The 10,982-nt window shown below is 36.2% G+C and overlaps 1 protein-coding gene across 3 annotated transcripts in view; it reads left to right on the forward strand.

The window, feature by feature from the left end:
- The window catches only part of LOC126828664 (acetyl-coenzyme A transporter 1), a 16,033-nt gene extending 8,697 nt beyond the window's left edge, over positions 1-7,336 (forward strand). For all 3 annotated transcript variants that reach the window (XM_056102488.1, XM_050558580.2, XM_050558581.2), the window contains exons 3-9: positions 227-381; positions 1,202-1,386; positions 2,321-2,505; positions 2,906-3,026; positions 3,301-3,409; positions 4,411-4,511; positions 4,963-7,336. In XM_056102488.1, coding sequence (XP_055958463.1) covers positions 227-381; positions 1,202-1,386; positions 2,321-2,505; positions 2,906-3,026; positions 3,301-3,409; positions 4,411-4,511; positions 4,963-5,124 — 1,018 coding nt within the window. In that variant the 3' untranslated portion in view covers positions 5,125-7,336. The remainder of the gene's footprint in view (positions 1-226; positions 382-1,201; positions 1,387-2,320; positions 2,506-2,905; positions 3,027-3,300; positions 3,410-4,410; positions 4,512-4,962) is intronic.
- Positions 7,337-10,982: the final 3,646 nt, after the last annotated feature.

Raw genomic sequence — 10,982 nt, forward strand, 5'->3', positions numbered from 1 at the left:
TTTCCTCCCATTGCTAAAAAAAAACACCAACGAGCCAGCGAATTATTCAAATAAAATTGAACCATATGTTAGTCCCAAAATGACCTGGTTTATGTTGAGTGGAGTTTAAACCTTCCCTCCTCTCTCTCTCCCCCTCCTCTCTCTCCCGCCCCCCACCACCCAGTCTATTTTATTCCATTGTTTTATACAATTTTTATAACTTAAAATATATTTATTTTACTTTCAGGCGTAATGTTGGATGGGCAAGTACATGTAATTCTGTCGGACAAACAGCAGGGTATTTTTTAGGAAATGTTCTGTTTTTAGGCCTAGAATCTGCTGATTTCTGTAATAAATATTTACGTTCCGAACCGCAGAAAGAAGGGATCGTTACTTTAGCAGGTTAGTTTTTAATTTAATTGGTGAACATGAATGACCATCTGATTTGGTTGAAGCAGCTGGGGGTTGAATGGGTGAACACATGCACTTTAGATCATAAGATCTGTCAATGAGTCAACTGGTGTGGAGTTTGATTCCGAAGTTTGTTTCGGACAAGAAGTAGGACCGCTTGTCCGACCTCGTGACAGTTGGAATTCACTGAAGATTAGGTGAACAATGGGTCAGTATTTCCGTCACAGTGTATGTCTATCTTCATTAGCCCAGTTGGTGCAGAAAAGTAGGTTGTTAAACCCCACTTTATTTCATTTCTAAGAGAGAGAAAGAGAAATGAGGTTTAAGTCCAGTCGACACATACTAGGTCATTTCAGGACTAACATATGGTTTAATTTTATTTCAATAATTCGCTTGCGCGTAGGGGTCTTTAGCAGTGGGAGGAAACCGGAGGACCTGGAGAAAACCCACAAGGTTGGACAGGCGACCCTACTCCTTGTCACGTACAACCGGGAATTCGAAACCACGCCAGTTGACTCAATGACTTGCTTTATGATACAGCGCACACGTGCTAACCATTCGGCCATCCAAACCCCCTTTCATTTCTAAGAAGAGTATGCATACATCAGCGTCGCTCATTATTTGCAGCTACATGTAAATGGTGGGTCCCAAAATTTTCTGTTTTCTGCAGAATGTCCAACCACTACATGTATATGTATTGGGAACTAGACCATGTACCACCATTGGACAAATTCAATTTTATAATTTTTAATATACCTACAATCCCATTCTGTTGTTGCTGTTTTCTTGTATGTTTGTTTATTCTTTTCAGGTTTTCTGTATTTCTGGGGAATTATCTTTTTTATAACAACAACATTAGTTATGATAATCAAACGAGAACGAATGGATCCTGATGTCGACCCAGAGATGGGAATTTTAGAAACGTATAAAATATTATTAAATGTCATCAAATTACCATCTGTACTGTCATATACCGTTATTTTACTCACATCTAAGGTAAGTAACAAATTACATTGGTTCCCTCATATACAGTTATTTTACTCGCATCTAAGGTACGTAACAAATTACGATTTTCTCGGTAGTGCACAGTGGCTCAGTGAGTAAGCCACTAGCTCGCTAACCAGGAGCTCTTGGGTTCGTCCCGATGTTGGTTTTTCCTTGTCATATGTACGGGACAGAGTGGCACAGATGGGACAAAAAATCGACATCCTGTGTACATATTGCAATGCAAGTAAAAGAGCCCTTGACAGTTGGCATTTGAAAAAAGAGTAGGCTGTAGTGACACTGTTCGGGCCAAATTTCCCTGATAGTAAACTGTTTGGTGTAACCATGTCTTCATGAGCCCAGTCGGTGCAGAACAAGGACATAAAACCCCAATCTTTTCATATACTAAGATATTGTTACATGGGCAGTATTAGCAAAGCCAAATTGTCCAAAACAGCTGTAAATCCACCATATTGTCTTTTAAACATACATTATGCAAGAGCTAAATCTGCCTATTGCAGGTCTTTCTTTAGGCCTGAAATGTTTTCTAAAGTATTAATTAGACATTAATTAACTGATCCAGGCCTTAATCAACTCTCGATGGCATCAGATTTCTCCGATATTAAATAGATTAGAATGGTTCAGCGATACTTTGATTGAATCAAATATGGAGGACCGAGACTTTAATAGCTTCGATCAACCAGTACGGTGGTTGAAATTATTGCACACGTCTGTCAAACCTTCAAAGGCTAATATCTTCGCTTGATATAGAGTAATTTGAATGAAATTTTCAAATTATTCATTTTACATCATCTACTTTCAAACTATTATAGCAAGAATGGCTAGTTCTTTGTCTAAATCTTACATAATTTTATCTTTAATTCTACCTGTCTCAGTTGGACAAGTAATAAATTGTAGATGTAACGTCTATATTTTACTTTTACAGGTAGCATTTGCAGCAACAGATTCATTAACAAGTTTAAAATTAATAGAATCTGGGTTTCCAAAGGAACGTTTGGCAATATTTGCCATTCCTATGATACCCATACAGATTATTCTACCTATTGTTATTAGTAAATTTACAGCAGGTCCACGACCAATGGCTGTTTTTCTTAAATCTATACCATTCAGGTACAGTAGTAGCTTTTATCTAATTATTAATGGGGAATATGTATTAAATGCCTGAAGATGTTTTGATGGAACTGAAAGCGCTAGCCGCATAATACTGTGTTTCTTTCTCCTCAAGCTGCATTACTTTGTTTCACGGTAAACGATGAAAAGATAAAAGGTATGCCGACACAAACTGATTTCAACACTGGTTTAATAACATATTAATGCATCCGTCTTGGGACTATTCATAAATAATGTCATTGCATAGAGATGGACACCATAGTATATTTATACATATTTACATAGTAACACTATATTGGCTGTTGTTGCATAGTACATAGGTAACTAATAGAAAACATTGACATTTCAAAAGAACATGAAATTCACCAATGTTATTCTTGTTGTATTTTCTTTCTTTCAGAATTTTATTAGGTGTTTTCTATGCTGGTCTTGTTTATCTATCACAATACGCCCAGATTCAACCAGGAGAATTCGCTCTTTATTTCTATTTTATATTATTAGTATGTTACGCTTTACATCAGGTAGGTAACATTGGATTTTATATAAAAACGAGCAACAAAATAACCGTCTTCATTAGCCCGATCGGTGAAGAAATGCAAGACATTAGACCCCCACCCCCCATTTTATTTTACAGCAAAATGTTATTGGCAGTATTAACTGAAATGAAATGGGGTTAAAACATTTATTAGACGTTTATTCACAAGCCTATAATCAACACTCTAGATCAGCAGTTGAGTTATAATGAGATATAATGTTGAATATTACAGGTGTTATAAATAATGTTGAATATTACAGGTGTTTGTGTATAGTATGTTTGTAAGTCAAATGGCATTCCATGCTAAAGTCAGTGATCCATCTATTGGTGGTACTTATATGACTTTATTAAACACAGTGGCTAATCTAGGTTAGTAATATTTAATTGTTTACGTTTCAATTTGAGCTGTACAGGGTTTTTTTCTCTACGTTTTTAGCGGGGATAGTTAGTTAGCCGAAAGGTTGAACATGTAGATCATAGTGTTTGTCATTGAGTCAAGTTTTATGGTTTGGATTTGTATGTGTTTTGGAGTAGGGTCGCCTGTCCATCCTGCTTGGACCTCGGGACTTTTGAAGTGTCATTCAACTTTGACAATATTGGGGGAGCCACAGTGGCTAAGTGGCTAAAACACTGGCTCAGTAGTCTGGGGGTCGCGGTTTTGGCAGAGAAAGTTCATCAGGATTTTCCAGCATGGTTTCCCCTAGTCAGTTGTGCAGGATGGAACGCCGGACAACAAGGACGAAAAACTGTGGTCCTGTGTACACATTGGCGTGCCCGTAAAAGACCCCTTGACAGTTGAAATTCGATATAAGAGTAAGCTGTAGGGCCGCTGCCCAGATAAAATTTCCCTCATACAATGTAGCACACTGTATGGCGTATGCCCGTCTTCATTAGCCCATTCATTTCATATCACAATATTGTAGTTTACAAGTGATTTAGATTCCTCAAAAGAAGCTCAGAGATTTTCAAGCCATAGATCAATTTCAAAAACATAACACAGGATTAGTACGTTTGTAGGATTAAATTAAATTAATACACACATTGGTTTAAAAGTCACTTTGTTCCCTATACAGTACAACCCATTGTCCAACAGTACAACCCATTGTCTAACAGCGGGTTGGGGAAAGTGGCATGCACGTTAGATAATGAGTTCTGTCATTGAGTTCCCCGAGTGACTTCAGTTTCACACTTGTACGTGACAGGGAATGGTGTCGCCTGTCCAACCTCATGGGTTTTCTGCGTATCCTCCCGTTTTCTCCCAATGACAAAGACCTATTGTTAGTCCAGAAATGTCCTGGTTTGTGTCGAGTGGACACTAAACCCCATTTCTCTGTGGTGGTAATTATTTAATTACATTTATTTATTTTCAGGTGGTAATTGGCCGGCAACGTTAATGCTATGGTTGGTTGATTTAATCACATGGAAGTCATGTGACGGGGGCGTCGGTGATTGCTATATCAAGGGAGATAATGTAAGTAAAAATGTTCATCAATGAACAGACACGGAAGTTGGGGTTTCAATATTTATCAAGTGCTAAAGGTTTATAGTTGTTCCCGGGGGTTAAATGGCCGAATGGTTAGCGTGTGCGCGTTGTATCATAAGGTCTGTCATTGAGTCAACTGGCGTGGTTTCGATTCCCCGGTTATACGTGACAAGGTTTTCACTGGGTCCTCCGGTTTCCTCCCACTACTAAATTATTGAAATGAAATTGAACCATATGTTAGTCCCGAAATGACTTAGTTTGTGTCGAGTGGACATTAAACCCCATATCTCTCTCCTCTTATTCATAGTGCACTGTATGGCGTATGCCCTTCTTCATTCGCCGAGTCGGCACAAAAGAGTAGGACGTTAAACCCCATTTCTGTTCCTTATATGGAATTGTTTTCAATTGTTGTTTACTGATATTAATGTGGTTATTTCAGACGTGTAAAGAAAATGGTGGTTCGTGTGTAACGACAGTTGACGGTTACTATATAGAAACTTGTCTATGTGTTATGATTGGATTGCTCTGGTTAAAATGGAGGAGTCGACGTCTAAAAGAACTTGACGCTTTAGACGTTAGTGCCTGGAAGTGTGATTACTAAATCTCATGAATATGCATAATGCATCCATCTTTTAAGACTTTTAAACCAGTCATCCTCGGACCTGATTCTCAATGGTTGGAAAAGAGGCGAATATTTAGGACTAGTGTTGAGCCGGGTTTCTCAGAAGATTTGCTGTTTTAACAAGATATTCAGAAAAACATGGGTCCAGAAGTAGTTAAAGACAATTTTAGTCCTGATCTCAATATACGGAAATATGACCATAGAAAATAATTTATTAATAAGCATAAATACAAGAAATTCTATTAAATCATAATTATTTGTGAAAGTTACATTTTCAGAATATTTCAGCCATTTTTTTCAGAATGATATTTTCACAGTAACTGCCAAACTATGAAATAACTGAACAATTTAATTATGAGATGTACACCCTCACAGAAATTCAAATATGCAAAATAAATCAAACAATATTTGGATATTTGTGAGTGGAACTCAAATTAAATGCAGTATGAGTTATTTCAATAGGTAAAAAACCCCAAAAACCCCAAAAATAAATTCAGAATAGTTAATTTCATTTCATTTTGTTTTATATTTAAATGGAGTTTGTACATATGTAATCAGTCTAAAAAATAAATTGTTGCATGATATTGTTGCGTATTGTTGTATTTGCTGAACTGCTAAGAGAAAATGAAGATGTTTTAAAATTTTTGATTGTTTAATGCCAATTAAAAATGTGCTGGTGGTACCCCCATTAAAAAGAAAATATAAAAATTAATGTTTGTAATTTTCCTTTGAAGCTAGCCATAACTATGTTCTACCGTTCTGATTAATGTTAAGATTCAATTATTTCTGTTCATTGTGTTCCTTTATCCAGGACAGACTCCAAATCGTGTATTTCGCTGAGAACTTCTGTGAGAGAATCCATGCACCACCACTGATTAAATATAGGGCCGATATTATATTTATGAACTAATTGAAGTTTAAGTTTATAAGTTTAATTGTTGTTACGTCTATATTATTTTGACCAACAATAGTTGTTTTTTATTTATGAGACAATCTTTCATTGAACGAGTAACACTTCTAAGTGGATACCCAAAATGGAGAGAGAGAAATGGGATTTAACGTCCTCTCAACACAAACTAGGTCAAGTTGCTACCATAATAAACAATCTATGTTATATCTTTAAGGGGGTTGGATGGTCGAATGGTTAGCACGCGCGCGCTGTATCACGAGGCCTGTCATTGAGTCAACTGGCGGGGTTTCGAATCCCCGGTTGTACGTGACAAGGAGTAGGGATGCCTGTCCAACCTCGTGGGTTTTCTCCAGGTCCTCGGGTTTCCTCCCACTGCTAAAGACCCCTAAGCGTAAGCGAATTATTGAAATAAAATTAAAAACCATATGTTAGTCCCGAAATGATCTAGTCTGTGTCGAGTGGATGTTAAACCCCATTTCTCTCTCACTATATCTTTAAACAAGAAAACTTCGCACAGAATAAAATATTTTGGAAGAAATTTTTAATATATTCATTTTTCATTATCTATTTTTTAACTTTAATAGCAATAACAGCCAGCTCTTTTACTGGCATTTAACATTTGACTTCTAATACTAGAATACTTGGTATAGATACAATTCCTATGTTTATTACACTGCAGGGTATTATCCAAACAGATTAAAACACACATCCTATTTCGTTTTTATAGTTCAATAGTTTTATTGGTCTGTACTACACTAGGATCTGGAAAAGTTGTTATATAACCTGCGTTCTGGATGGCGTAAAGGATTAGCCAAATGAAACAGTCTGTTACGGTGACTTCTTGGCATGCGATGCACGGAGCTGTGGGTAAACCACTAGAAACATCAACGCTGATTGATTAATCAATGTTTGATGTCATAGAGTCAAAAGCCACTCATGTGACCCCTGCCACGACCTCCCACTACAACCGGTTAGATCTTCATGTACTGTAGGCCATCGAAAGTATAAAAAAACAAAACAAAATTTAGATCTGTATTTTAATCAGATTGAGTTTTATCACGATTTCACAAATCGTTTTCCATTTACGAGCAAAAAACCCCAACTAACTTAAGTGTGAAAACCACTTGTTAAACGTTGTAATAAATGTATTGATTGTATCCATATTCTCCTACTATTAATTATTTTTTATTCTGACATATTCAATTATATTTCTTTTACATGAAGACATCAAATTGAAATATATATTTTGAAAAAAGACAAAAATAAAATAATAATTTCTTATATTTGTTGTTAATGGTGTTTTGATTAACAGGGCAGGCTACGGAAGTTATGATTAACAGGGTAGGCTATGGAAATTATGATTAACAGGGTAGGCTATGGAAATTATGATTAACAGGGTAGGCTATGGAAGTTATGATTAACAGGGTAGGCTATGGAAGTCATGATTAACAGGGTAGGCTATGGAAGTCATGATTAACAGGGTAGGCTATGGAAGTTATGATTAACAGGGTAGGCTATGGAAGTCATGATTAACAGGGTAGGCTATGGAAGTTATGATTAACAGGGTAGACTATGGATGTTATGATTAACAGGGTAGACTATGGATGTTATGATTAACAGGGTAGACTATGGATGTTATGATTAACAGGGTAGACTATGGATGTTATGATTAACAGGGTAGACTATGGATGTTATGATTAACAGGGTAGGCTATGGATGTTATGATTAACAGGGTAGACTATGGAAGTTATGATTAACAGGGTAGACTATGGATGTTATGATTAACAGGGTAGACTATGGATGTTATGATTAACAGGGTAGACTATGGAAGTTATGATTAACAGGGTAGACTATGGAAGTTATGATTAATGATTAACAGGGTAGACTATGGATGTTATGATTAACAGGGTAGGCTATGGATGTTATGATTAACAGGGTAGACTATGGAAGTTATGATTAACAGGGTAGACTATGGATGTTATGATTAACAGGGTAGGCTATGGATGTTATGATTAACAGGGTAGACTATGGAAGTTATGATTAACAGGGTAGACTATGGATGTTAAGATTAACAGGGTAGACTATGGATGTTATGATTAATGATTAACAGGGTAGACTATGGATGTTATGATTAACAGGGTAGACTATGGAAGTTATGAAGTTTCTATGGTAGAGAATATTAACGGCATTTCAAACTCACTTCGAAAGCGATCAATGTAAGAATTAGTTAACATACAAAGTCTCTTTAATTTTCATTGTGCATGTTTCGGGGGTTGGCTGGTCTAGTGGTTTAACATGTGCGTGTGCAATCACAACGTCTGTCATTGAGTCAAGTGGCGTGGATTCGAATTCCTTGAATATGACCGTAGGCCTATTCTCAGGTTTCCTCCTATACTGCTAAAGACCCCTACACCCAAGCATTGTTGAATTATATTGAACTATATGTTACTCCTGAAATGACCTAGTTTGTGAAAACTTGTAGGGGAAACCGGGGCACATTGAACCAGTTTTTTCACATACATGGTTGTCCTCCTTCCATATCAAATGTTTTTATTAGAAGATCTGTTTACTTAATTGTATTGTTTGAAGACATATCATAGTTGCTATTGTGTATCAGATTCAATTCAATTAATTTTTAACTTTTTTAAAAAAACACATTTTAATCCACTTGACCGTAATTGTTCAATGTACCCCGCTGTACAAAATAGTCGGGGAAGGTTTAACCACATAATGGGGCACATTGAACAGTGGTAAAAATTCCATGTTAAACATAGATCGGAATTTGGATCACAAACCTTGTCACTTGTTTCCTAGTGGTCTAATGAATCTGCAAACAATCCATGTTTAGTTAAGAACAAATATCCACAGATTTGACATCCGTGCAACGATCGATACAAGCAGGAGTCCGGTTTCCCTAGGCTCCTACAAATCGCCGTAAATTGCACTTAAGTTGGCAGTCCAGTGGGATAGTGGGATCCCAGTCAACTTTTGCCGTGAATCAAACCAACATTTGTCCAATATTCTGTCTAAATTTGGACAGCCTGATTTGCTGACAAGCGACTCTTAGTCAGGGAGACCCATTGCGCCCATGTATGTGACAGCCAAGTTTCGAACACTGCTCCCATGAAGTTTTAATTCCTTTTATATGACAGGCCTACTGAGTTGGATCAATTGATATTCTAATATTGTTTTTATTTTCAAAGATATTACAAATTATCAAATGATATATAAACTATAATGCACTGGGGTACATTGAATCAGTGGTTCAACATACCCCATTGACAGTGGTTCAATTCAATCTGCCACATCACAGTTTTATGATCAAAATTTTAAAAAATTCAAAATGGATCAAGCCCTTATTTATCTGGATTGTAGATATGAACTGATTGTAAGTACAAGAATTTCCTAGGCTGAACAAATCATCAAATGATATATAGTCTATAATGCACTGGGGTACAGTGAACCATGGTTCAAAGTACCCCATTGACAGTGGTTCAATCTGCCCCATCACAGTTTCATGATCAAAATTTTAAAAAAATTCAATATGCCCTCTGTGGATCAAGCCAGTGACCGCCCTAGACTCTTAAAACCTTTAGCCAAATTTTTAGCCAAATCAAAATTTTATTAGCCAATTCAGAAAGTTTTAGCCAAATATTTTATATCATTTTTATTCATATGTTTGTTAATTAAAAATGAAAATAAATGTGTGTGTGTGTTAGTTGTATTTTACGTCCGCTTCCACCGAGGTGATATCGCAGACAAAATAAATGTTTAATATGTACTTTTATTTTATGATCAGTGTTATTCCACTGGCTAGTTGTTTTTACCTAAAATGATTGTAAAATCATAAAATAAATAGAACATTTGTCGTTTTGTTGTGAATAACATATTTTATTTCATCTCTAAGCAAGAAAACGTTTATATTTTCACTCATGCTACGCATTCGTGAAAATATAAGTTTTCTTGCTTCTCGATGAAATAAAATATGTTACTCACTCTAAATCGACAAATATCCTCTATATACAGTACACAAGAATATTATTTTATCTCCTTGTTCATGCAAAAGTTCACGTTATTGAGAGAATGAATGCAGATAACAAAAAAATGTTTATAGGACGTACTTCACAGTCACATGATTTAATTTACTTCATCGTCATAACAGAAAAGACACGACGATTCTTTTTAAGACACCGCTGATTTGAAATTTATGTCCGGTCCATCCATTTTTATAAGCATGAGGTCATTGAGGGTTAGCTCGACGGTCTCGGTTAAAGGTCTAATTTTTGTCCACATGTTGATGAAGCCAACGAAGGACTTGCGTCCGAGATGACACGCTCACTCACGGAAGTAGATTCTGGACTAACAGTAGTCGTAGGAAGGAAAAGGGAATCTATCCTTATTTTGGGTTTACTAGTATTAGTTGTCATTAATGTGCGTTTTATTTATTTGCTGCGTAAGTAAAGAAAACTTGTAGTGAAGCGAATGTAAACAACGCAGTGCCACACAAAAGGGGCGTAACTGTGTTTTATAGTCTCCAGACTCGATCTTTCGGTCGTTTTAATGCGTAATAGTTGTAATATTGTAAATTGACTGATTTGCGACTTGTAAGATTGAGACTAGAGTAATTAATGTACTAAAAATAGACACTCCATCGAGTCGATCGAAAGAAGCGTTTAACGAGACGATTTCAAGTTTAATATTAGCAGATTTACGAAATAACACTCTCTAAAATTCATTCGCCAAATATTTCGCCAGTATCATCACTTTATTCGCCAATAAAAATAATTGTCGCCATTGGCGAATTGGCGAATGTCTAGGGCGGTCACTGGATCAAGCCCCTGTTTATCTGGATTGTAGATTAGACATATATGAACTGATTTTAAGTACAAGAATTTCCTAGACTAAACAGTTAACAAGTATGGAAAAT

The sequence above is a fragment of the Patella vulgata genome, chromosome 7 (assembly GCF_932274485.2).
Source record: "Patella vulgata chromosome 7, xgPatVulg1.2, whole genome shotgun sequence".
Classification (NCBI taxonomy): Eukaryota; Metazoa; Mollusca; class Gastropoda; family Patellidae; genus Patella; species Patella vulgata.